The sequence below is a fragment of the Oncorhynchus gorbuscha genome, linkage group LG25 (genome assembly GCF_021184085.1).
Source record: "Oncorhynchus gorbuscha isolate QuinsamMale2020 ecotype Even-year linkage group LG25, OgorEven_v1.0, whole genome shotgun sequence".
In the NCBI taxonomy this organism is placed as follows: domain Eukaryota; kingdom Metazoa; phylum Chordata; class Actinopteri; order Salmoniformes; family Salmonidae; genus Oncorhynchus; species Oncorhynchus gorbuscha.
In genome coordinates, this window is record NC_060197.1 from 27,481,356 (window position 1) to 27,508,285 (window position 26,930).

The 26,930-nt window shown below is 41.7% G+C and overlaps 2 protein-coding genes across 3 annotated transcripts in view; one reads left to right on the forward strand and one right to left on the reverse strand.

Annotated features, from left to right (window-relative positions):
* Positions 1-20,689, reverse strand: part of haus3 (HAUS augmin-like complex, subunit 3) — a 28,477-nt gene extending 7,788 nt beyond the window's left edge. Inside the window, exon 1 of the mRNA XM_046328382.1 lies at positions 20,665-20,689. The gene's annotated coding sequence lies outside the window, so the exon portion shown is untranslated. The remainder of the gene's footprint in view (positions 1-20,664) is intronic.
* Positions 10-11,394, forward strand: LOC124013825 (prostaglandin reductase 1-like). Of its 2 annotated transcripts, none has more exons than XM_046328385.1 (10): positions 10-105; positions 1,348-1,472; positions 1,607-1,652; positions 2,643-2,702; positions 3,454-3,621; positions 5,352-5,508; positions 5,622-5,738; positions 5,947-6,052; positions 7,219-7,337; positions 11,050-11,394. In XM_046328385.1, the coding sequence occupies exons 2-10, from the start codon at positions 1,367-1,369 to the stop codon at positions 11,158-11,160; spliced, it is 990 nt and encodes a 329-aa protein (XP_046184341.1). In that variant the 5' UTR covers positions 10-105; positions 1,348-1,366; the 3' UTR covers positions 11,161-11,394. The 2 variants fall into 2 exon arrangements, with proteins under 2 accessions (XP_046184341.1, XP_046184340.1); XM_046328384.1 differs by having other exon boundaries at positions 18-73.
* Positions 20,690-26,930: the final 6,241 nt, after the last annotated feature.

Below are 26,930 nucleotides of genomic sequence, written 5' to 3' on the forward strand. Positions count from 1 at the left end.
CCTACCTAGGTTCTCTTTGTCCTTTCTGTGAAATTTTGATATTTCTTTCATTCTGCATGGAGAGCAGTGACCGGTAGGTGTCCATTTGTTGATCATTTATTCGAGGTGAGTTTTGCTGAGTACCGCATGATATTAAACCACGTTCTTGGAGAGAAATGTTTAGATAGTTTCTTCGCCGGTTGAGGTTGACAGCCCACTGTGAAGCGGGCTTGCATTGCATTCACTTTGCAACAATGCGCAGCGCTCTCCTAGGTTCTGCAAGTCCTTTATCTAGCAAGCTAAGCTAGTGCAGTAGATTTCAAATAAATCCATGTGAATTTAGCTATTCTAGATAGCAACCTGCACTACAGTCAGAATTGTTCAGTACTGTAAATCAATGCATATACTAAACAAAGTAAACAGCATATTTTTTCAGTTGTGCAGCATCTTCTGGCACCAGTGCACTCTTTCCTGCCCCCCCCCGCGCGCGCGCGTGCGTGTGTGTGTGTGTGTGTGTGTGTGTGTGTGAGAGAGAGAAAGAAAGAGGTAAAGTCTTTGAATAACAACCTTTGTTGAAGTATTCAAGTTTCTCATATTCCTGCTATGATAGACGCATGTGGGTATTTCAACTGTCTTTTTTACATTTCTTCACTTTAGCTATTTTAGATCTCAAAGTATGATATTTGTATATAGGTGACTTGACAGTAACATGTTGCTAAATGTAGGATACTCAAGTAGAAAAGGTTGCTGTTGTGGGGAAATGTAACTGAAGTTCAAATTCCGTTTAGAGTGATCTTTATATATTTATAGCATATTTATATATTTTCCTTCTCTGAAATACGCATTATTTCCAGTGTTCTGTTTGTGAAACTCTAGGTGTGGGTTGATGGTCACTCGACTTGATCCTGAAAGTTATGGATTATCCTCATATTGGGTTAATAGTGATTGACACCAGACTGGAGGTCCAAGAACAAGGACAGAGGACACGGATTATTCACTGTTGCATTGATGACATTGTGTGAACACGGTGTGATTCTGTTGCAGCTCAGTCACTTCCTTTTTGTTTGTCTTCCTTACAAGCCTCCCAGGCTGGTGTTAAACAGAACGTTTGGTGCTGTCTGATTAGGAGATAAAGCGTCTCCAAGAGGTTTTGCTAGACATTTTCTCTGCTTCTGTGCTGGAGGTGTCTCCCTCTTACAACTTGTAATAAAGCAAATAGATATTGTTTGACCGCTCTTCTCTTGACCTCAAAATTCCTAGCACATATAGGAAAGAAGAAACGGTTCTCAAGATGAGCTCTGAGATCACTTCAGATTTTGGCATAGCAAGTAACTAACTCAGTAGTAAGTAAAGAGCCTCTTCTTTCAGTTGTCCAAAGCAAAGAGCCATGGTTCAAGCCAAGACCTGGGTCCTGACACGTCACTTTGAAGGCTTCCCGACGGACAGCAATTTTGAGCTGAAGCTGGAGCAGCTGCCAGAGCCTAAAGATGGAGGTAATGACTGAAGGTCTCATCTGCACTATTACTGAGGCTATCTGGACCAGTACTTGTACTAAATACAACATTCCTGTACCTGACTAAAGCCAAGTGATGTCATACATGAATGTTTTTGTTTTTTTCTGTTTCAGAGGTGCTTTTGGAGGCACTGTTTCTCAGTGTAGATCCATACATGAGGTAGGAGAAAATTCCAACTGAAAAATGGACAGGGAGGGATTCCCCTAACGTTTGCCACCGGACGCTTTTTGTCATGACTCATGTAATGTGATATCTATACGGAATATGATCAAATGTAAATAGTCCGGGTGGCCATTTAATTGTTCAGCAGTCTTATGGCTTGGGGGTAGAAGCTGTTAAGGAGCCTTTTGGTCCCAGACTTGGCACTCCGGCACTGCTTACCGTGCGGTAGCAGAGAGAACAGTTTATGACTTGGGTGACAGGAGTCTTTGGCAATTTTTTGGGGCCTACCTCTGACACCGCATAGTGATGTACTGGGCTGTACGCACTGTAGCGTCTTACGGTCAGATGCCGAGCAGTTGCCGTACCAGGCAGTGATGCAACTGGTCAGGATGCTCTCTGGTGCAGCTGTAGAACTTTGAGGATCTGGGGACCCATGCAAAATCTTTTCAGTCTCCTGAGAAAGAAAAGGTGTTGTCATGCCCTCTTCACAACTGTCTTGATGTGGAAACCAAGGAACTTGAAACTCTCGACCCGCTCCACTTCAGCTCTGTCGATGCTAATGGGTGCCTGTTCGGCCCTCCTTTTCCTGTAGTCCACGATAAGCTCCTTTGTCTTACTCACGTTGAGGGAGAGGTTGTTGTCCTGGCACCACACTGCCAGGTCTCTGATCTTCTACACATTGGCGGTCTCATCGTTGTTGGTGATCCGGCCTACCGCTGTTGTGTCGTCAGCAAACTTCATGATGGTGTTGTGGTTGGTTACGCTCTTGGGGGTGAACAGGGAGTACAGGAGGGGACTGAGTGCGCACCCCTGAGGGGCCCCAGTGTTGAGGATCAGTGTGGCAGATGTTACTCTTCATATTAGAACATTGAAAGTTCTCTGAACAGTATTGACTTTTCCATAACATTACTAAATCACATACTTCAGTAGATGGTACAGAAAAACATTGCATCTGATTGTTCTCCTGCCATCTGTGGTTGTTTCCAGACCGTTCAGCCGAGTGCGTATGAAGGAGGGGGAGGTGATGATCGGAACTCAAGTGGCCAAGTAAGGAAAATAAACAAGTTTGCATCCCAAATGGCACCCCTATTCCCTACATAGTGCACTGCTTTTAGGCCCCTGGTCAAAAGCAGTGCACTATGCAGGGAATGAGGTGCCATTTGGGATGCAGGCCAAGTTATCTGTATTTCATCTCTCTACCATGAGGTGACATGCATGCCTGCTGTTTACTGGAAGAGAAAAAGTCCTGCACCTGTTTTTAATTTCTGAGGCCATAGATTATTCTTCATGACTTCAGTTGTAAGAGAACAAATTGAATGTACTTGGCAGTGTGTACCAAGGTTCCATTCCTGCCACAAGTGAGTGGTTCAATGTGTTTTCACTGAGAAAGTTTGTTTGTGCGAGTGAGTCAGTCTGGGAAAATATACAGAACCCAATGACTCTTCCCTGCCCCCTAGGGCTTTTTAAATGATTTCACTAGTTTAAATTGCCTGAGTACTGTCTTTATAAAGGAGTACAGATACTTCGGGAAAATCCCAAAGGCTTCCATTGACTCTTCCTACAGCATGTCTTCGATCTAGCCTCCAGATAAAACCATTTAACAACCACTAAGGGTGGTTCATATAGACCCAGATGAAGCATTCTCTGTAACTAAAAAGCACTTTCAATGGAAGATTCTCCATTAAGCATACTTTACAATCTGTGTCTTCTGACACAGGCTTGTTGTAGACAGACTTTAATTATAATAAACAACCCTCATTAATTCAGTTTGTTTATTTGTGTGTGTGTTTTTTTGTAGGGTGATCCAGAGCATCAACCCAGCCTTCCCTGTGGGGTGCCATGTGGTTGGTAGATGCGGCTGGAGGACCCACACTGTGTCTGACGGGACAGGTCTGACATGCCTTCTGTCTGACTGGCCTCAGGATGTCTCCATGTCCCTGGCTCTGGGGGCCATCGGCATGCCAGGGTAAGGAGGAGGGGCTTTCTGGGTAAAATATGGGGGGGGGGGGGGGTCACTATGAACCTCTGGCCACAAAGAGTAGAACATTTATATTTTCATGCCAGATGAGAAATGCATGTCACGCTCTGGCGTCCTGGGTAAAGAGGGATGCTAATATGCTGACATATGTTAATGCTAACAGTGGAGCTAGTGTGGGAGAGCTTACAGCACAACTGTTTCATAGTTTTACCTCACAGAATAAAGGCAGAAAAAAAATGTTGACTTACATTTTACATTTACATTTAAGTCATTTAGCAGACGCTCTTATCCAGAGCGACTTATCTGCCAGGAAAAGCAGCTGCATGTTTTCCTTCTAGGTTGATAAAATAAACATTTGGGCCCCAGGTATCTTCGCGAGCAGGTCACGGTCACCACTTATGGTCCTGTTCCGCTTTCCCACAGAACTCTTTTAAAGAGTTGAGTTTATTTTATTTTTACAGGGACAGTGCACATTAATCAATGTTTCAGTAAAAGTGCCGGTTCTAGCCAGCCGGCTAATTTTCAACCGCAGTCCCAGGGCAGGTTATTAAAAACAATTACAATATATAGACAATAGCAACATAGGACAAGCAAGACATAGCATACAGACAGAACAACATAGGACAAGCAAGACGTAGTATACAGACATAGGAACATAGAACAAAAAGCAGATTTTACTGAATCACAACTATTTTGAATTTAAAATATTACATGTTGGGTTCGAGACCACCTAAAGCGAGACCGATTCAAGTTTTGTCAAATCGCCACCGTTATAAGAGCTAAACATTTCCATTATTTCTGTGTTCATATTTCAGAACAACACATCTTTAGCCAGTCAGAATGACAAAACAAATGGATGCTGAGGGCAAATAGAGTGCCACTCTACAAATGATTGCGAACTCAAACAGGCCTATAATAGATAAACACTGTTACAATTTCCCCGATCTCCCTTACTAAAAGTGAGCGCGGAACATTCAAACCATTTCCCCCACTCTCTTCCCTACCAGGGAATCAATGAAATTCTGATGAGCGCCACCAAGTTTGAGGATATTTTTCTACGAAAGTAAAGGACGGTAATGCTACGAGTAAAGTAGGAGGCCCACGTTTCAATAGGTGATAAGATATTCATGTGTCATACGTGGAGTGTTAATATTTGGCCTGGCGAAGCGGTTTTATGCGCTGACAGAAAAGAAGCTGATAATTCTGAGTTTTTGTCTCAGCTGGTCTCGGGAAGAAATTACGAGTCCTCGTGTCCAAGACGGAGTAAAAATGTATCCAAGACCGAGATACTCAATATGTGAGACTGGACTCGAGTACTACAACACTGATTACAAGTCATTGAATGTTACACATGACTGAAGCGAGGATTGTTTTGAGACGAGGGGGAGAAAGGTAATCAGTGCTTTAGGATGACGAGACAGTTGGTGGTGATACACAGATGTGTGTATGATTGCTTATGTGTTGATAATGAGTTTGATACTGTTTGTTTTAACGGAAGTAAACTCCATCGACGGCTATCTTACTGTAGCTAGGTGACTGTAGTTACATTTCTTATTAAAGAGCTACCCCTCTTTTTCTCTGACTGCAGACTGGTCACCAGTGTGTACGTGCATGGTTTCCAGGAGGTTGAGAATGGATAAACAAAATCGCAAAATACACATTTCTGTTTGAATGGAAGTTGTTTTCTATTCCATCTTCCCTTTGTGCTCTGACTTCAGGTTGACAGCCCTGTACGGTCTGGAGGAGGTACTGGGACTTCAGGCTGGAGAGACCCTACTGGTGAACGCTGCAGCCGGGGCCGTGGGCTCCATCGTGGGCCAGATCGCTAAGATCAAGGGCTGCAGAGTTGTGGGCTCTGCTGGGTCCAACGGCAAGGTAAAAAGGGATTAAGATGAATTACTGGGAGGCACAAATTCTAGTGATCTCTATCCTTGCTTATCCTGAAAATGAAAAAGGGGCCAGCACTCACTTTTTTTTCCAATGCCAAGGTGGCCTTCCTCAAGGAGCTAGGCTTCGATGAGGCCTTCAACTACAAAACAGTCAGCTCACTGGAGGAGGTCCTGAAGACTGCCTCGCCCGACGGATACGATTGCTTCTTTGAGAACGTAGGTTATAAAGTAGTTAGTTGTAGTTATATAAAGTGTAGTAATTCACTCTGGTAGTTGGTAATATTGTTAGATATGGAGGGTTAATATTTAGTGATTAAGTAGTATTTCTGTGGTTTTAATATTGTTAGACATGGATATAAATTGTCAGTATTGGATAATAGTTATTTCATCTTAACATATTTAGCTCGACATCTCCGTTTTTAAGGTGGGAGGACTTTTCTCCAGTGTCGCCATTCCTCAGATGAAGGAGTTTGGAAGGATAGCTGTGTGCGGCAGCATCTCAACCTATAATGACACCAATCCACAGACAGGTCTGATCTCTCTCTCATCTTCAAAACCATTCAAAGATGTCAAGTCTACATTGCCTAACTCTCATACTGTATTGGTACGTTGATATGTTGTCAGTGTTGCTCATTTTAATATTCCACTAGAGAGCACCATTAGCCAGCATTACACTCAGACTGACCTGTGACCAACTGAATGCATTTCACTCATGTTTCATTGCATAGTAAATCATCTCGATTAACCCAGAACTAGTCTCACGTAATTGGTCAACTACTCGATTAAGTTCCGGGTCCAAACATGTTAAAGAGAAGGGATCAAGAAATGCTAAAACAAGGAGAGGAACCGGAACAAGACGCTTCATTCACCCTCTCTGAATGTCCCATGTTTGAATAGATGCTAGCACCGAAAAACCAGTAACGAATAACCCAAACATCGGAACAACCATATGCCTCTCGCTCAGTCACAAAATATTCTACTGTACCAGTTATGTTTACATAGATCTGGCCATGAGAGATTACATAGACATATATTAATTAACATATTAGAACTCTTGTGTTCCATTATAAACAACCACATTGGAAACAAGCCTAGACTTTGTGTGTATATAAACCTCTGCCATTTCGGTAGATGTATTTGTTGCTTGGTGTGGCTTCTTTATGTATTTTAAATGGTCAAATCAACATAAAAAAATATGCCTACCGTATACATCATCTCTCTCTCCTATTTCTGTCTATATCAATCTATCTACAGTGCATTCAGAAAGTATTCAGAACCCTTGACTTTTCCACATTTTGTTAAGTTACAGCCTTATTCTAAAGGGGATAACATTAAAAAATGTTCCGCATTCTACACACAATACCCCATAATGACAAAGCGAAAGCAGGTTTTAGAAATTAGTGCACAGTGATTAAAAATATTAAAAACATACCTTATTTACATATGTATTCAGACCCTTTGGGACTCTAAATTGCGATACAGGTATTCCAAGCTAGTAGCGTCATAGACTCAAGGCTGTAATCGCTGTCAAAGGTGCTTCAACAAAGTACTGAGTAAAGGGTCTGAATACTGATGTAGATGTAATTTCCGTTTTTTTATTTATTACGTTACAGCCTTTTTCCACAAACAAAAATGTGGAAGAAGTATAGGGGTCTGAGTACTTTCTGAATGCACTGTATCTAATCTTATCTATCAGGCCCATACCCCCACCTGACCATGATCTTCAAGCAGCTAAAGATGGAGGGCTTCATGGTGGGCAGGTGGGAGCATAAGAACCCAGAGTCTCTGAGGAGACTCATGGCTTGGAAGAGAGAGGCAAGTACAGTACTTGGGATAAAAACTAGCCTGGGTATCAGTCTGTGCCATCATTCCACTCCTTGTTCATTGTCATGCACACAGTTTAGCATTGACATGGAGTACAAGGAGTGGAATGTTAGCACAAAACAGGTTTGAGATTTCAGGCTAGATAAAACTGTCCAATCATAATCATATCATGACAATTCTATGGTAATCAATTTGGACACCATGTTTTACATATATGTCTGTTAACTGTACACCCTGCTTGCAGGTATTCACATTTACAATATGAAATGTTTGTCACAGACTAGTTGTGTTCTAATACCCATACTAACATAGTGTATACTACATACTATTAGTTAATTTTAGTACACTGTAAACGGAACAGTATCCTTTCAGTTGAGCGTACTAGCTCTTCGCCGGTCGAGCGGAAGTTGATGATGTTGCTATGCAACCACCTGCTAGCTAGGTAGCATAACAAATTACTAGTTCAAAATTTTACGATTTAGGGTGTGTTCTTAAATTCAATCTGGAGTGTCAGAGTACGCTCGTAAATTCAGAGCGTTGTCAGATTGCTCTGAATTTACAAACGAACAATCTGACAAGGCGTTGGTGACTGTTTCTGGCAACAATTTAATTATGCGTTTTTGCCGACGTTAACTCACACAGGCCATATTCAACCGGTGTTGAGCGCTCGTAAATCCATTATTCTGCTACACTCAGGAGAATGCTCTGAAATCACAGTAGATAGCAGAAGTGAATTTACGAAGGCACCCGAATGTCCATTGAGAACACACAACGACTATACCATTTAGCTAAGCTAAGAATAACGGGAATAATCAAGTCAATTAACATTGGGTAGTTAGTGAGCCTATAGTTAATATACTGGCAAGTTTATGACAAGTGGCAAGTTTACCTTTCCATAGCTAACATACGGTGTGCTGTAATGATATGCTATGTGGTTCGTAAGGACAGCGTAGCTAACAAATTGTCAGCCAACATAACGTGTAAGATAACTTATTTGAAAAGTCATTACTTTATCCCTGCCGGCTAAACCCTCCCTAACCCGGACTCGCGGCCGGCTGCAACAGAGCCTGGGCTCGAACCCAGAGTCTCTGGTGGCACAGCTATTAGACCACTGCGCCATCCGGGAGGCCCATCTGATCTTCATTTAAGTCATTCATGTAACTATAGACAAACAGTCTGCTTAAACTAATAACACAAACATTTATAATTGTTTATGTATTTATTGAACACACCGTGTAAACATTCACAGTGCAGTATGACAAAGTATGTGAACCATTGGATTTAATAACAGGTTGACACTCCTTTGGCAGAAATAACCTCAACCAAATATTTTCTGTAGTTGCGGATCAGCGGGGCGGCAGCGTAGCCTAGTAGTTAGAGCGTTCGACTAGTAACCGGAAGGTTGCGAGTTCAAACCCCCGAGCTGACAAGGTACAAATCTGTCGTTCTGCCCCTGAACAGGCAGTTAACCCACTGTTCCCAGGCCGTCATTGAAAATAAGAATGTGTTCTTAACTGACTTGCCTGGTTAAAGCTAAAGGTACAATTTAAAACATTTAAAAAATTAAATCAGACTAGTAAAAATGGTCATTTTGGAACATTCCTCTTCAGTTCCACAATATTCTTGGGATGTCTGGTGTGAACAGCTTGAGGTCATGCCACAGCATCTCAATAGGGTTGAGGTCAGGACTGACTAGGCCACTCCAGGACTGACTAGGCCACTCCAGGACTGACTAGGCCACTCCAGGACTGACTAGGCCACTCCAGGACTGACTAGGCCACTCCAGGACTGACTAGGCCACTCCAGAAGGCATATTTCCTTCTGTTCAAGCCATTCTGTTGTTGATTTAATTATGTCTTTTGGGTTGTTGTCCTGTTGCGTCACCTAACATCTGTTGAGCTTCAATTGGCAGACAAAATGTTTAACTTTCTGTCAATGATAACAAGCTGTCCCAAATGACGCTCCCTCCATCATAGTTTAGTTGGGATGAGGTTTTATGTTGGTGTGGTGTCCCTTTTTTCCCCACACATAGTGTTGTGTGCTCCTTCCAAACAACACAACTTTAGTTTCATCTATCCGCAGAATATTTTTGCCAGTAGCACTGTGCAACATCCAGGTGCTCTTTTGCGAACTTCAAATGTACAGCAATGTTTTTTGTTGACAGCAGTGGCTTCTTCCATGGCGTCTTCCCATATACACCTTTCTTGTTTAGTGTATTGTAGACTCGTCCAGAGATGTTAGCATCTTCCAGAGATTTCTGTAAGTCTTTAGCTGACACTCTAGGATTCTTCTTAACCTCATTCTGCGCGGTGCTCTTGCAGTCATCTTTGCAGGACGGCCACTCCTAGGGAGAGTAGCAACAGTGCTGAAATTTCATTTATAGACAATGTCTTACCGTGGACTGACTTTTAGAGATACTTTTGTAACCCTTTCCAGCTTTATGCAAGTCAACAATTCTTAGTTTTAGGTCTTCTGAGATCTATTTTGTTCGAGGCATGGTTCACATCAGGCAATGCTTCTTGTGAATAGCAACCCTCAAATTTTCTGAGTGTTTATAGGGCAGGGCAGCCCTAATCCAAATCTCCAATCTCGTCTCATTGATTGGTTAGTTGACTCCAATTAGCTTTGAGAAGCCATTAGCCTAGGGGTTCACATACTTTTCCCAACCTACACTATGAATGTTTTAAATTATGTTTTTAGTTTAACCACACTTTTGTTTGTCTATTGTTGTGAATTAGATGAAGATCATATCAAATTTATGCATAAATCCAGGTAATTCCAAAGGGTTCACATACTTTTTCTTGCCACTGTATACTTTAGATTATACCCAGCTACCACATAACGTTCTGAGAACCATATGTTTCTTAAAGCATGGTTGTTATATTGCATACAACCTTCCCATAATGTTTCCTCATGGTTCTATTTAAAGCGTCTGAAACCTTAAGAAACAACGTTCTTCTGTGGGAATTTCAGTAGTTCAGCATAACGTTTGACAGGTTTCCTCATGGTTCTATTTAAAGTCGTTCTCAGAACATTAAGAAAACCTTCCATAAGAAAACATTAGCACGGTTCAAAGAATGTAGTAAGAATGTGGTTAAAAAAAATATATAATAATAATTCTTTCTTGCTAAGTGTGTTCATGTTTGTTGGCCGCGCCCACTAATTGGCCACACCTGATCATAATGATCCTTTGAAATAGGGTCTGTTTTAATAGACTAAAATGAACAGCTTTGTATGAGTTAAAGAAGTTAAAAGCAGGGTTGGAACAAATTATTTTCCCATTTTTTTTGTTCCGTTCCACTGCTCTGACAAGCAAAATAAAGTTCTGAACCGGTTCGAACCCCAGAAAAGTGACTGTAGATCATTTTTTTTGTGGCATCAGAATTAAAATAAAAACACATTATACCTTTTTGTAGTTAATAAATCCAATTTGATAACTATCGTATCCTTAACTAGTATTGAAAAGGCTTATCAAATCATCCATTAGCCGGAAGGCCTAATTGCAAGCTTTTGCAATTTTCACTTTCGTACTCAGAACGTTTAAAAAACATTTTGTTTTAACAATCAGGAAAATTATGGCTTCGTTCCCAGAATCAATGGGAAACCAAAAACGTACATTCCCAAAACTTCCAAGGAACCAAATGTGCTAGCTGGGAGGTGACTGCTGAATGACCATGTCATAATGTAGTGTTTTCATCCACAGGGGAAACTGCAGTGTCGTGAGCAAGTCACTGAAGGCTTTGAGAACATGCCTGCTGCCTTTATGGGAATGCTGCATGGAGAAAACATTGGAAAAGCTATTGTTAAAGTTTGATGTGGCTTCAATAGATACTCTATAACCCATAGAATTAGGATTCACGGAGCATTCTATTCTACCCATAGGAAAGCCACAGTGTAACTATGACAATGCATTTTGGAATTATTTGTATTGTAGAGTGTATTCGTAGAACAACCCTATTATACCAGCACATCATAGTCCGTCCTTGACTAAAAAATGTTTACTTTGTATGAAGTATTAAAGTCCTTTCAGGCTTTTGTTTTGTAAAAAGGTTGTCTGACTACATATTTTTACTCACAAATCAGTTTCAAATGAATTAATAGGGTTTCGTAGGCTAGCAAGTAGTAATTTAGTAATGGTAAGATCTGCATCGCCACACTGTACCAGATCTAGGTTGTTCTGTCTTATTGCAGGCTATAGCTCTAAAAATAACTCTGCTCCAGTTTTAATTTCTTCAACAAAAAGTCACTAAATATTCGTCAAACACCTATTTTTCAGTGACAATACTATAACTGACTAAATAGACCCAGAAAAACACAGCCTAATCTGAACCAGGATCTGGGCTTACAGGAGACGTTGAATGACGATTCTCATTTAAGTGGATTTGGCGCATGCGCACTTGGTCAAATATATATAACAACATTTAAAGTGTTGGCCGCATGTTCCAGTTACTGAAATACAAGATTCCAGAAATGTTCTATACACAAAATGCTTATTTCTCTCCTTTTCTGCACAAATTTGTTTACATACATGTTAGTGAGCATTTCTCCTATGCCAAGATAATCCATCCACCTGAACGGTGTGGAATATCATGAATCTGACTAAACAGCGTGGCCATAACAACCTCTCTGTCAACATGATCGAGATGATTGTGGACTCCAGGAAAAGGAGGACCGAGCACACCCCCATTCTCATCGACGGGCTGTGGTGGAACAGGTTGAGAGATTAAAGTTCCTTGGTGTCCACATCACCAACAAACTATCATGGTCCAAACACACCAAGCCAGTTGTGAAGAGGGCACGACAAAGCTTATTCCCCCTCAGGAGACTGAAAAGATTTGGCATGGGTCCTTAGATCCTCAAAAAGTTATACAGCTACACCATCGAGAGCATGGTTGCATCACTGCCTGGTATGGCAACTGCTCAGCCTCCGACCACAAGGCACTACACATAGGGTAGTGCATACGGCCCAGTACATCACTGGGGCCAAGCTTCCTGCCATCCAAGACCTCTATACCAGGTGGTATCAGATGAAGGCCCTAAAAATTGTAAAAGACTCCAGCCACCCTAGTCATAGACTGTTCTCTCTGTTCCCACATGGCAAGCGGTACCAGAGCACCAAGTCTAGGTTCAAAAGGCTTCTTAACAGCTTCTACCCTAAAGCAATAAGACTCTTGAACATCTAATCAAATGGCTACCCAGACTATTTGCATTGCCCCCCCTTTTACACTGCTGATACTCTGTTTATTATCTATGCATAGTCACTAACTCTACTTACATGTACATATTACTTAAATTACCTCAACTAACCTGTACCCCCACATATTAACTGTACCGCTACCCCCTGTATATAGCCTCTGTTATTTTACTGCTGCTCTTATTTGAACTTTTACGTAACACTAGTCTAAAGAAGGCCAGTTGAATTGCTTCTTTAATCAGTACAACAGTTTTCAGCTGTGCTAACAATTGCAAAGGGGTTTTCTAATGATCAATTAGCCTTTTAAAATGATCATCTTGGATTAGCTAACACAACGTGCCATTGGAACACAGGAGTGATGGTTGCTGATAATGGGCCTCTGTATGCCTATGTTGATATTCCATTTTTTAAAGTCAGCCGTTTCCAGCTACAATAGTCATTTACGACATTAACAATGTCTACACTGTAGAGTGACCGCTCTTAACGATGGAAATGCATGTCCTCAAAGATGGAAGGCAGGTGTCTTCACTCATTATCGTCTCTCACTTTCGTCTCCCATTATCTAGTCACCAAGTCCTGCAGTTAGAACTAGCCCTGCAGTCACTATTAAGACATTGAGACCCCGTATGCAAAGGGCTGTGACGTTTACCGTGCAACTGACGGTTAGGGATGAAGATAAATAAAAACATTTTAAATAAGCCTACATTCATTTTAGGATTTATTTTTATGAACTTTCATTTTATGAAGATAAACTTGAACTAATAGTGGGAGTATTTACTAATGATTATAAAGCGATTGTTTTTCTAACTTTGTCTATTAAAATGTTCTACATCTCTTTCCAATTGACCTTTGATGCTTGACCAGCTAATCCCTAGACGCGCAGGTATGTAGAGCCTATCGGCTATGGGACTTTAGTAAAAACATTGATGTGTACTTTCTTTTACACAATGCACGTTTTCATTGCTTGCTAACTTGCTAGTAAATCAAGTAAACCTGACCTGCTTCTCACAAATGTAGGAAAGTTCCCAGCTCACCTTCTCAGTAAAAAAATAATAACTTCTTCAACACAGTGAGTCAAAGTAAATGTGTTTTAACATCCATTCAAATTATAATAGTTCCTCACAGTATTTGAAAAGCATTTCCAACACTCGCCCCCTCGATAAGCGACGTCGCTGATAAAAAGGTCTATGGACATGTTAAGTGTATTCATTTCTATTTTAATGATTGTCAATTTCATCTCCATACTATGGCATAGCTGTCCCCTTCATACTTTCCTTATCAAGTCATTATCTTATAGCCTAATTTCAGAAAGCCTAAGTTAGGTTTTTAAATAAGTTTTAAGCAAAGGATAAATATTTGCTCTTGTAGCTGACATGATTGACGGGTGCTTTACAGAAGTGAGAGAGAGCGAGATCGCTGATTCTTTCCATAGGCCTATATGTCTATTCAGAAAGTTTCCTAAAGTAGCATATCTGGACTCCATCTCTCTTTAATAAGAATGAAATGCTCCAGTCATGATTCAATGATGTAAAATGCCTGTTTTCAGTAGCTTAGGCTACCTTATTTCTCTCATTACGCCATCCTCTCTTTGAAGAACATATGTCAATGCCACGGCCATCGAAGGATCGCAGCAGCAGGGTTTGTGACATTATCCGAGTAAACCCATCGGACTTTGCTTGAATGGTTTTGTGCGTCGAAATAGGACCTGTATTATAACAAATTATATGCAGAAAAGCCAACAAACAAAGACCAGGTAGGCCTAAATTATCTTTATTTTGATTCCAATAATGTTGTCAATAAAAAAGTGACGTATCCTCTCCAGCCTGGCATTTCTTAATTTGTTGATTCATATTTAAGTAATAACATGAATAATAATAATGCAATGCCATGATATTAACGAAGTGTAATGGCTTGCTTCAAATAGGTTTTTATTAAGAAGCATATCCCCCCCCTCCCAACCCTCCACAAAGTAAACCGGAGTCTCTTCCCCTCCCTACAGGTTACATGTTACCAACCCCTCAGCCTGAACAATCAGCATCCTCACAAGCTCCATCCCTACCTGATGTGTACCGGCCTTCCATGCGCCATCCACCTCCTGTGCACTCTGAATCTCTCATGAACTCTCAACCTACTGTGCAGTTTCACCAAGAACCACAATTACTACCCAGAGCCGCAAGACTATTCCAACTAATACCAGCCTCCTCCACCCAGAGATGTATCCTACCCCGTCCTATGCAAGTCCTACACCAAGTCAGCCTCGTTACCCAGCGCACAAACCTTGAAACGTCCCCACCACTCAAACCCAGAACATCCCGAACCCAGAGGGACCTCAGATGAACACCCCAGTGTGCTAGCCTTTAGCAGTATGGTAGACCCCAACCAGCTTTACCAGTTTCACAAGCCTTCGATGTGCCTACTGCTCACTACTACCAACGGTCCGACCAATGGCTAGTCCCAGTAATACCAATTCACACCCCACAAGTGGCTCCGGAGAGACCCAGGTATTCATCCTGGATAGAGGAACCTTCCTTCCCCAACTTCATTCACGAAGATCCTGAAGAGTTTGCAACATTAAGAATGGCCCTCATAAACCTACTGCCAGAGGAGGAAATGGAGAAGTACAAGTACCACATCCTCTTGGATCACCTGCACTTGGTCTCTGCCTGCCATATAGGCCTGGCTTATGCTAATGACCCCCAGCCATACTCCTCAGCACTGGACCAGAAGTATGGCCAACCCCACCACCTAGTCCTGAGAGAGATAGCAACCATTCAGAATCTGCCCAGGTGATTCAAGCAAGAGCTTTCAGTAGCTTTGCCCTTCAAATCCGCTCACTGGTGGGGATGCTCCAGTCATTCCAGCACGGCGAGGGATCTGCTGAGCTGGCCTGCTCCTCCCATGTTTAGCAACTCCTCAGTAAGTTATCAGGAGAACAAGTTGCCAGTTATTCCCATTATGAACACAGAACCAGGCCAGGTGTCCAGTACAATCTGAAGGACTTCTCTTTGTGGCTGCAAGATGAAGCAGAGTGTCAGGCAGTCGCTGCCCAGGTTGGTGAGCTTCACCAAGCACCATCTTGGACACAAAGTAAAAGGTCGCCAGACATTCTCCAAGCCCTCATCTAATACAGCTACAGTCCTGCATGGTTCCAATTCATCACCAACCAGACAATGTTCCATACACCCACATATGGCTTCAGAGTGTAACTTGAAGAAACCCTGAACCAAGTGTCACAGAAAGCATCTTGGCATCCTGCATGATGTCCACAACAGAAAACCAGACTCTAGATTCTATGTCAACCCACAAAGCCATTACCCCAAAGTACTCTTGAAGGTTGTTAAAGTCATCCTGAGTGGCATAAGTCTCAAGATGTTGATCTTTGTTATTGTTGATGATGGGCCAGAATGCGTACTGCTACAGTCAGCTGTTACCAAGCACTTAGGGCTCAATGGAGCAGCTGAAGACTTAGTGCTTTGGACAATCCTACAAGAGACAGAGACACTAGTGGGAGCCACAGTCCACTTGCAACAAGAAATTCACCATCCAGGGTGCATTCACCTCCAACAAGATGGGCCTTGTAGAACAAAGCTACCCAGTAGATATAATGCAGATATGCCATCATCACCTCAAAGGCCTCCCTTTGCATGCCTTCTCCAGAGTTCAACCTCCTCCTCATTGGATCTGATAACCCCCATCTCATCACTCCAATTGAGCATGTTCGCCTAGGTCCACCAGGAGCACCAGCAGCCTTAAAGACTAGACTTGGATGGACACTCCAAAGCCATACCCATCTCCTAGACCAGTCCACTCTGCAGCAGTGCCTGCTCACAACATCCCTTGCTCCTAAATCTAACTTACTGTACAACATAGAGAAACTATGGCAAGTTGATGTGCTCCCTTTCCAGGATGAGAAGTTAACCACTTGATCCACTTGATCCAAGCAAGACACAGAAGCCATGTCCTTAGACTCCATTAATGGGATGGGATTGACCACTACGCAACACACCTCCCGGGGTACCAGTCATACCTATCCTCCGACGTACAGAGAGGCAATTAGAGAGCATACCTGAGTTGGCTACCATCTACTACCAAAAGGTAATGAAGTTAGTCAATGCTGGCTACAATGCCATCTCAACACAGATCAAGTAGATGGAACCCAACAAAGCATTCTGGTAAATCCCGCATCATCATGATGTTCAATTACTCCTTCCTGTACCAAGGAGAATCCCAGAATGAACATCTCCCTGGACCCACCCTGGGACCATCCTCGCTCAATGTGCTCCTCTGATTCTGCCAGAACAGCATCACCATCAGTGCTGACATCGAGTCCATGTTTCACCAGGTACGACTGCCTCCCAAAAACCGCTCTCTCCTGAGATTCCTGTTGAGGGGAATGAGAAAGGAAAAACCCCAGATTTATGAGTGGCAAGTCTTACCCTTTGGCTCCACGTGCAGTCCATGTTGTGCCACATATGCATTGCAGAAACGTGCTGTACAACTGAGAGAACAACTCAGTACTGCACTCATATGTAGATAACTGTCTACAAAGCCTTCCCACCATCCAGGAATCCAAACAACTACTGGTCAGAATGCGACAACTGCTAGCTTCAAGGGGCTCTGGAATACAGCAGTGGGCCAGGAACCGTTTATCTGGAGTTGACCACCTTCCTCCTGAAGCACGATCTGAAAGCTCTAAACTCTGGTTGTCATGACCGAACAAAACAAAGACAGGGTACCCTGGGCCTGAGTTGGCACTGTCTATCGGATAGATTGGGCTACAAGCACTGACCAGTTGAGTACCTGATAATTGTGTGGCGAAATCCTGCACGGAGCCTTGACCGTGCTGCCACTTTAAGAGCACACCAGCTGTCAGGTAGGAGGAAGTAAATACGCTGCAAGCCCGGAAGTTCACAGCAAAAACCATAGCCCTCTCCCTCAGTCTCTCTCTAGTGCATTACACTGGAGCTGACTTTTTTCTGTTCAGTGCAGATGGGATCTGTAAATGCACTGGTATTGACATTTGTGTTAAAGGGGGTGTGGGTTTGAGTATATCGCTTGTTATTATATTTTTGGAACTGTATGGATTGATTTATTTTGTATTGGCCAATGAGACTTTGGGGACATTTTTAAAGTCTGGTTGTCATGACCGAACAAAACAAAGACAGGGTACCCTGTACACTCTATGTAAGGAATACAGATATTTGCAAATCTAATGACTGGGTTCGTTATTGTCTGTTGCCTCTGAGTTGATCTATTTATTATTAGTGTATGATGCATTATTGGTTGAGATACCCCTGTGCTGTGACTTGTTGTTATATGGTGTGTCTTATCCTTTCTCTCCACTAACTAGCTAGCAAACAGGCTACATTCTAGGCAGTCTCCTCTGCTGATGTGTGCGTGTGTGGTAGCAGTATCCCTATCCTTCTCCATTCATATCAGCAGAGTTAATACTTGCTTGGCGCCAGAACTAAAATCTTTACCCTTCTCTAACAATACCGCTACAAAATGTGTACAAAGTCTTGGCAAGTCAGTATAACCCGCTGTGTTTCATATCAACCTTCACCGCCCAAGGTAAAGTCCTGCTACAGCGACTGTGGATGAATAACAGAGTGGGATGACCCACCCCCCAGAGAGCACTATGCATCAGGCCTGGACTGAGTGGGAAGGTGAGCTTCCTTACTTGGTCAAGATCCAGATGCTATAGTCCCAGTGTACATCCCATAGTCACTTTCCAAAGAGTTGCATGTGTTCTATGATGGCTCACTCAAGAGTAGCTCCTAAACATCCTCTCGCCATTCCCTACCTTGAACTTTCCGCTAACCTTACAGGTGACCAGCTGGCCAAACTGTTACAGACCGAGATCACCTTACCTATGGACAGGACAGTTCTGTGGTCAGACTCCACTAGTGTTGACTTAGTTGCACTCAGAATTCAGTCGATACAAAGTCTGTTGTTGCCGACCCTGTAACTGAAATCCTGGAGCACATATCACCCACGACTGGAGGTATGTTGACACACAGAACACCACAGCAGATGACATCACCCGAGGAAAGAGTCTGGCTAAATTGTTTGCTCTTCACATGTGGAATCTTGGCCCTTCCTTCCTTCACTTATTCCCGTCCCATGATCCCACAGGAGCAACTATCAGAGTTGAGGAAACCACTTACCCAAGCCCCCCAGGAAGCTGTGCTTCCTCTGCCAGATGCAAGTCACTTCAGTACCTAAAAGGACCTGATTGAAGCCACTTACCGGTCCATTAACCAAACTCACTCTCAAAACCCTGGTTCTCCAGCTACTGACCATTTAATGTGAGATCCTCTTTCTCCAGCATTCCCAGAGAACATCCATCCCAGAAGACCTCCATTCGCTGTTAATTAGTAAGTAAAGTGGCCCCCTTGAAAAGCCACCTTCAAAACCTCTCTCCTGAATTGGACAAGTCTACAGGTCTCCTTTGAGTTGGGGGCAGGCTCCGGAGAGCTGAGACTCTTAAACCAGACTTGGTGCACCCAGTAGTGCTGGATCCGAATAACCCAATCGCTTGGCTCCTCATGAATCACTATGATGACAAGCTTGTCCATCCTGGTGCCGATACGGTGTTTGCTGACATCCACCAACATTTCTGGGTTCTGAAGGGACGTCAAGCTGTACGTCAACACCAACATTCCTGCCTCAAGTGCAGGGAATGGAAAGCCAAGCCCCATGTCCCCAAAATGTCAGACCTACCTTCTTCCCATCTCCACCAGCCATGAAGGATGAAGATGGCTATTCTTAGAGGAGGGAAATATGTTTCCATATTTGGGGCAGCTGTGGTCAAATTGCCCCTACCCTGAGACTATCACCAACCACCATCCCCTGTCCCTTACCCTCTCCAGACTCCAGCACCACCTTTAAATACCCACACCTGCCAATAATCAGTGTGGGAGACCTTACCATTTCAGTTTGTATTTTGTTACAAGACACCTTATGCCTTTCTTTGTGTATTTTGGATGCATTTATTTGACCTTTATTTAACTAGGCAAGTCAGTTAAGAACAAATTGTTATTTTCAATGACGGCCTAGGAACAGTGGGTTAACTGCCTGTTCAGGGGCAGAACGACAGATTTGTACCTTGTCAGCTCGGGGGTTTGAACTTGCAACCTTCCGGTTACTAGTCCAACGCTCTAACCACTAGGCTACCCTGCCGCCCCAATATATTTATGACAAAGTAAGTTTGTTCTTACTTCTTAAATTGATACTATAATTTGATTGAGAACATTCACTGTATTTGATCAATATGTTTGCTTTATGCATTTCCTTTACTCATGTTCGCCTATGTTTGTTCATGAACTTTTTCATGTTATTGAGATTCATGAGCATTTGTTTAATAGAAAATCACTACCATGTATGCTTTTGTATCTTCGTTAACCATCCCATCATCTTCAACAAGTCAACTGAAATTAAACTTTGACCAGACAGCATCAGATGGGCTACACATACAGAGACACTGCTGTTTCACTAACTCTGATTATTTTTCCGATGAGATACATTCAGCCTTGCGAACTGAAGGAAAATGATGGAACACAGAGACGAAAGCTAATGTATATTTTTAAAAAAATAATCCTTGGTCAATATCATTGGGGAAGCCTGGCTTCCCTTGGCACCAGTTGTATTCAGTGCACGTGACAAACTTGGATTTGAATACATGCCACAGCAGTTCTACAATCTCCATCAGAAGCCCAGGCTTTTGGCATAGCTGGAAAAGCTTTAATTTCTGGACTACAGCATTGTAAGATTGTGCCCTCCACAGCACTTGGTTGGTAGGTTACATTATATTTATATACTTCAAATACTGCCTGAGACACCTTTTGCTACTTGTCTCTGCACTCAAATACTGAAACACTATTACATGGCGTTCTTTGTTTGAATGGACTGTATATTTGCATGAAATGTACATTATGGAAAACATGTCTCACACTTAAGTCATATTTAGTAGAATAAATGAATGGATTGACAAGATTTTGGCACTGTCAACTTTTAGGTTAGTAGGAAAGTTAATAATGTAAACCACCTAAATAAACTCAGTCAGGTAAGTGGATGGTAGCAGTTAAACTTCTTTACGTGCTTCAAACTAGCAGTAGGGGTTACCTTAAATTAATGACTCTTGATCCGTAGAGTTGACTGTAGCAAATCTTAGTATCTTGTTTGGAGTTCCGTGCGTTTTCTTACCTTTGTTTGATTGCAGTAAGAACCGTGAGCTCTCCCACCATCCACGCACACACACCATATGTTCAAACACCAGTGTTTATCACAGTTGGTTGGTGGCACCTTAATTGGGGAGAACGGGCTTGTGGTAATGACTGGAACGGAACCAGTGGAATGGCATCAAACACATCAAACACGTGGTTTACAGGTGTTTGCCATTCCATTTGCTCTGTTCCGGCCAGTATTATGAGCTGTTCTCCCCTCAGCAGCCTCCACTGGTGTTTACCACCACCATTTATCTGTACCTAGTGGTCTGGAGTGTAATTGCCCAAATATTACCATAATATAAGATAAACCCAAATTGGCTCCAACACTCGCATTCACCGAACATTTCGTATTTAAAACTCAAACATTCATTTCCTAACTGCTTTTTCTATAATCCTACAGGGTCTTTATAATTCTCCATACCTTATATTCCTATGCATGCCCACCATGGTATTTGGCAGATGGTATTTAAAAACTGATCTGGTTTAGAAATCAAACTCAAATCAAATTTTATTTGTCACATACACATGGTTAGCAGATGTTAATGCGAGTGTAGCGAAATGCTTGCAACTCTGGTTCTTATTGCAGAGTACATTGTACAACTGTTAAGATTGTATTGCAAGGTATGCTATATGTGTAGGCTATGCCACATGTATTGGCTAATATGCATATGCAGCTTTCGTTTCATGCCTGCATTTATCAACATGCTTTTATTTGGGTTCTATGCAAAGTATATAATTGAATGTTTCTTTAAGCCTGTAGATAGTTACTTGAAATTAGACAATCATGCCAAAATATGATTACATTTTTTAAATTCACTGACAGAGCTAGCTAGCTAATAAAACACAACTTGACATGTACACAGTAGCTGGCTAGGCTAGTCAAACTAACATTGGCCTCACTTTCAATAAATTGGCTAAATGGCTAACGGAGTACCTCTTCATTACGATCAAGGCAATTCGTATTGCATGCAGCATATTTTAAGTGCACTCGGTCCCATATCGGTTTTCGAGTCACTATTATTTGAGTCACAAGCAAGTTCCAAGTCTCAAGTCGAGTCCCAAGTAGAGTCTCCAGTCTCCAGTCACGTCCAAATCTTGCATTCTAAGAGCAAGTTAAGTCAGGCCACAAGTTAAGTCAAGTATAAAAAATCTATACAGGCAATGACTTGTTAAACTACAAATCTTTGTCTATTTATTGAGGCTACCAGATAGACCATGTCATTATTTTGTCGACAACACATTTTGGTTATGTAATTCATTTGAACAAATTCCAAATGCAAGTTTCATAAGTCGGCCTAAATGTTTCAAGCAATTTTGACTTACCAAAAGACCAGCAGTCCTATGCTAGTATTGTTGCTTTATTCCCCATTGCTGGTGAGCCTGCAAAGTAAAATGTTCATATTCTTGATCAACATATTTTTAAAAAAAATTGGGAGCTGCAAATTCATTTATGTCAATCCTCTCTCCCTACAATTTTCAGTTTGCGCTGAACCCGATCCAAAAGCTGTACAGCAAATCAACTGTTTAAGAATAGATAAGGCATGTGGTAATGAGGCATCAGGGTTGGAGATAAACAAAAGGAGGTCGTCAGCATATAGCGAGACTTTCTGATCAAAGCCTTTCCTGAGTATACCTTGAATAGCATCATTAGTGTGCAGTATGACGGCGAAGGGCTCGATTACAAAAAAAACAACCCTGTCTGGATCCACAGTGCAAGGGAACATTGTCAGAAGACAAGTTATTCGTCCGTATTGAAGCTATGGGAGAGAAATAAATTATCTTTATCCAAGCAATGAATTTGGGACCAAAGCCAAATCTATAAAGAGCAGCTGTTAGGTAGTCCACTCAACGCGGTCAAAAGCTTTTTAGGCATCGAGCGCAGCCACCACATCCGGGTCCCCCAATTTACAGATCTGATGTGCAAGTAGTTTACTGGCATTGTCGCCTTGCTCGTACACTCTGTATCGACCTCATAAGAGTAATTGTTCAGCTTGTCTGGTAGAGAGCTTGTCAAATTCAGATCGGAGTAGCTGGCGTTCTTTATATTGATCAGAGGAACGGATTTGTGGCATACTTCTCATCCAATGTAGCTATGGCTTCGCTCAGGTCTCGAAGCCGCTCAGAGTGAGCTTTGTTTTTATTGGTTGTATAAGAAATCATTTGGCAACGTAGGTATGCTTTGAAGGACTCCAATATGGAAGAGCAGGACATCCCTGCGGTTGAATTAATTTCTAGGAATAAGGTGATTTCAGAAGAAATGAAATTGACAAACTCCTTATCTGAGAGTAAAATGGGGTTAAGACGCCATTGATAACACATAGGAGGTCGCTGGGGAAACTCTAGTTCAAGCACTAATGGTGAATGGTCAGAGATAACAATACTCTCGTAAGTACACTGCCAAAGGTTAGGCAGAAGTTTTTTGTCCACAAAGAAGTAATCAATGTGGGAGTATGTTTGATGAACATGAGAAAGAAAAGGAATACTTGTCAAGGAAACAGCAGGCCTCACACATAGCATATTTCTGAAGAAAAGACTGAATAAGTAGGGTACATTTAGATGGGCCTGTAGTTCTTTGTGAGGACTTGTCAAGAACTGGGGATATTGTACAATTGAAATCACCCCCTAAAATCAACAAATGGGAATCTACATTGCAGATAAAAAGGTAGAAGTGAAACTTGTGTCATCCCAATTGGGGGCATAAACACTAGCCAAAACAAGAGGGGTAGAAAAGTTGAACAGTTACTATGACGCACTGTCCTTTAGGATCAGCGATAACCTCAGAAGCTACAAAGGGAGTAGATTTATCAACCAAAATGGCAGCACCCTTTGATTTACTATGAAAGTCTGAGTGACACAGTTGACCAACCCAGTCCCTGCTAATCTTAAAGTGCTCACCAGTCTTCAAGAAAGCCTCTTGCTAAATTTGCGTCCAAACCCTTTAAAATGTGTCAGCACCCTCTTGTTAGCCCATTTGATGTTCCATGAAATGTACGTGATGGTATTATTTTGGCCACCCCGAGCACTCCCGTTATACAACCCTGTCATTAGAGCATAGAGTGGAAAAACAATGAATAGCCAAAAACCCCAGAATAACCTGTCTCAGAGTAATAATATACGGTGTAAGATATTTGGAAAAAGTACAGTAAAAAAAACTAAAAAGAAGACAGAATGACAACATTAGAACTGAACAATTCAAACTCTTTCCTCCCCCCAACCCAGACAATACCTCCCCAAACGAGGTACAAACATGTTTAGGAATAGTTAGACACATTCACAGATAAGACTAACCTGACCTCTCCCCTCTCTGGGCCCAAGTAACCTTTTCCACATAAGCATATTTATAAAAATTAATATTTATAAATGTTACCTAAAGGATTCTGATTAAGATTTCTGCCACGACAGGCTCTCAGCCAAAAACCTCTTATTTGATGTAAGAAAATTGTAGTAAAACAACCCCAGAAAAAAAATCTAGTTGGACGATGTGACAATGTACAGCCAAGACCACAAAACTACCGTCTGTGCAACATTGAACGTTTGCTGGGTATAAATTATGTTCAAAGCCTTCAACATTGAAGTAAAGACCCCCAAAAACATGTAGCCTCAGAACATTTACTGTTTACTGGGTTGAGACAAACGGATGTGGTAAACAAATAACCAAAAGTCAATGAGATAATATGTAAACATACTGAATAGGTCATTGAGACAGCATAGAAACAAAGGAATTATGTAAAACCTTAATAAAATGAAATAAAAATTACAATGTGTCACGCCCTGACCTTAGAGATCCTAATTTATTCTCTATGTTTGGTTAGGTCAGGGTGTGACTCGTTTTCTATTTCTTTGTTGTTTTTGCCTAGTGTGGTTCCCAATCAGAGGCAGCTGTCTATCGTTGTCTCTGATTGGGGATCATATATAAGTTGTCATTTTCCGTTTGGGTTTTGTGGGGTGTTGTTTTCCGTTTAGTATCTGTGCCTGACGGAACTGTTCGCGTTCGTATTCGTTATTTTAGTTTGAGTGATTCTTAACAATAAAGATCATGAACACTTTCCACGCTCCGCTTTGGTCCACTCTTCCTTACAACGACAAGCGTTACAGAATGATTTTAAGACAAACACACTAGATGATCAAAACATTCGATCACATCAAATAAGCCTGAGTAGTAGCTCACCTGGGTTCGCCAACTCCCGAACTTTACAGGAATTTTAGTTATAACTAAACATAGTTATACCACAGGTCGGGTACTACTTACTTAATATCCACAGTTAGCAAGCAACAGCTGCTGATCTATGAGCAAGTTCAAGACTTCTTGATGTGGAGTTGAATGTGAGCCATAGTCTCCTCCCGGAGAATCAAAGGTGTAGTCTTTTCCATCATGAAAAATGGATGGTCCCGTGGTAGTCCTTTGGTCTGCCCGAAAGCTGCGCGCTGCCTCGACACAGTGGGGGAGTAGTCCTGGTAGATAGAGAAACTCTGTCCTTGGCATATTAAGATGGCGCCAAAGAGGAAGACGGTTTACATGCTCCAGACCAATTGTGCTATTTTGTTAGTTTTTTTGCATTGTTTTGTTAACTTATTTTTTAAACTTATTTTGCATATAATTTTTTAAATTTTATTTATTTATTTCACCTTTATTAAACCAGGTAGGCTACTTGAGAACAAGTTCTCATTTACAACTGCGACCTGGCCAACATAAAGCAAAGCAGTTCGACACATACAACAACAGAGTTACAAATTAAATAAACAAACATACAGTCAATAATACAGTAGAAAAAGTCTATATACAGTGTGTGCAAATGAGGTAAGATAATGTTGCTGTCTCTTATGACCAAAAATAACTTCTGGACATCAGAACTGTGATTACTCACCACGAACTGGAAGAAACTTTTTCCTTTAACGAGTCCAACGAGAAGGATATACTGCTCTCCCAGAAACAGGCCCAAATCCCCTTCATTCACGTGAAGAAAAGACAAAGGAAAAAGAGGACGCAGATCGGGCTACCTTCTGAGAATCCATAGGCTAGCGAGTAAACTCCCACTGCCATCTGTTCTACTTGCTAACATGCAGTCATTGGAAAATCTCATTTATGACCTATGATTACGATTATCCTACCAACTGGGCATTAAGAACTGTAATATCTTATGTTTCACTGAGTCGTGGCTGAACGACGACACGGATAATATAGAGCTGGTGGGATTTTCCATGCACTGGCAGAACAGAGATGCTAAGTCTGGTAAGACTTGGGGGTGTGTCTTTTTGTCAATAACAGCTGGTGCACGATGTCTAATATTAAAGAAGTCTCGAGGTATTTCTTGCTTGAGGTAGAGTACCTCATGATAAGCGGTAGACCACACTATCTACTAGAGGTCGACCGATTTAATTAGGGCCGATTTCAAGTTTTCATAACAATCTGAAATCTGTATTTTTAGACACCAATTTATTTATTATTATTATTATTATTATTATTTTTACACATTTATTTAATCTTTATTTAACTAAGCAAGTCAGTTAAGAACACATTCTTATTTACAATGACGGCATAGGAACGGTGGGTTAACTGACTCGTTCAGGGACAGAACGACAGATTTTCACCTTGTCAGCTCGGGGGATTCAATCTTGCAACCTTACAGTTAACTAGTCCAACGCTCTAACCACCTGTCTCTCATTGCACTCCACGAGGAGACTGCCTGTTACGCGAATACAGTAAGCCAAGGTAGGTTGCTAGCTAGCATTAAACTTATCTTATAAAAAACAATCAATCAATCATAATCACTAATTAACTACACATGGTTGATGATATTACTAGTTTATCTAGCGTGTCCTGCGTTGCATATAATCGATGCGGTGCGTATCGTTGCTCCAATGTGTACCATGAACATCAATGCTTTTCTTAAACTCAATACACAGAAGTATATATTTTTAAACCTGCATATTTAGCTAAAAGAAGTCCAGGTTAGCAGGCTATATTAACCAGGTGAAATTGTGTCACTTCTCTTGCGTTCATTGCACGCAGAGTCAGTGTATATGCAACAGTTTGGGCCACCTAATTTGCCAGAATTTTACATAATTACGACATAACATTGAAGGTTGTGCAATGTAACAGGAATATTTACACTAATGGATGCCACCCCTTAGGTAAAATATGGAACGGTTCCGAACTTCACT

What these genes read in the sequence shown, in the direction of transcription:
- LOC124013825 (XM_046328384.1), top strand. An exon ending in GCCAGAGCCTAAAGATGGAG is followed by an intron (nt 1,473 to 1,606) that starts GTAATGACTGAA and finishes TTTCTGTTTCAG; the next exon opens with AGGTGCTTTTGGAGGCACTG. An exon ending in GGGGCCATCGGCATGCCAGG is followed by an intron (nt 3,622 to 5,351) that starts GTAAGGAGGAGG and finishes CTCTGACTTCAG; the next exon opens with GTTGACAGCCCTGTACGGTC.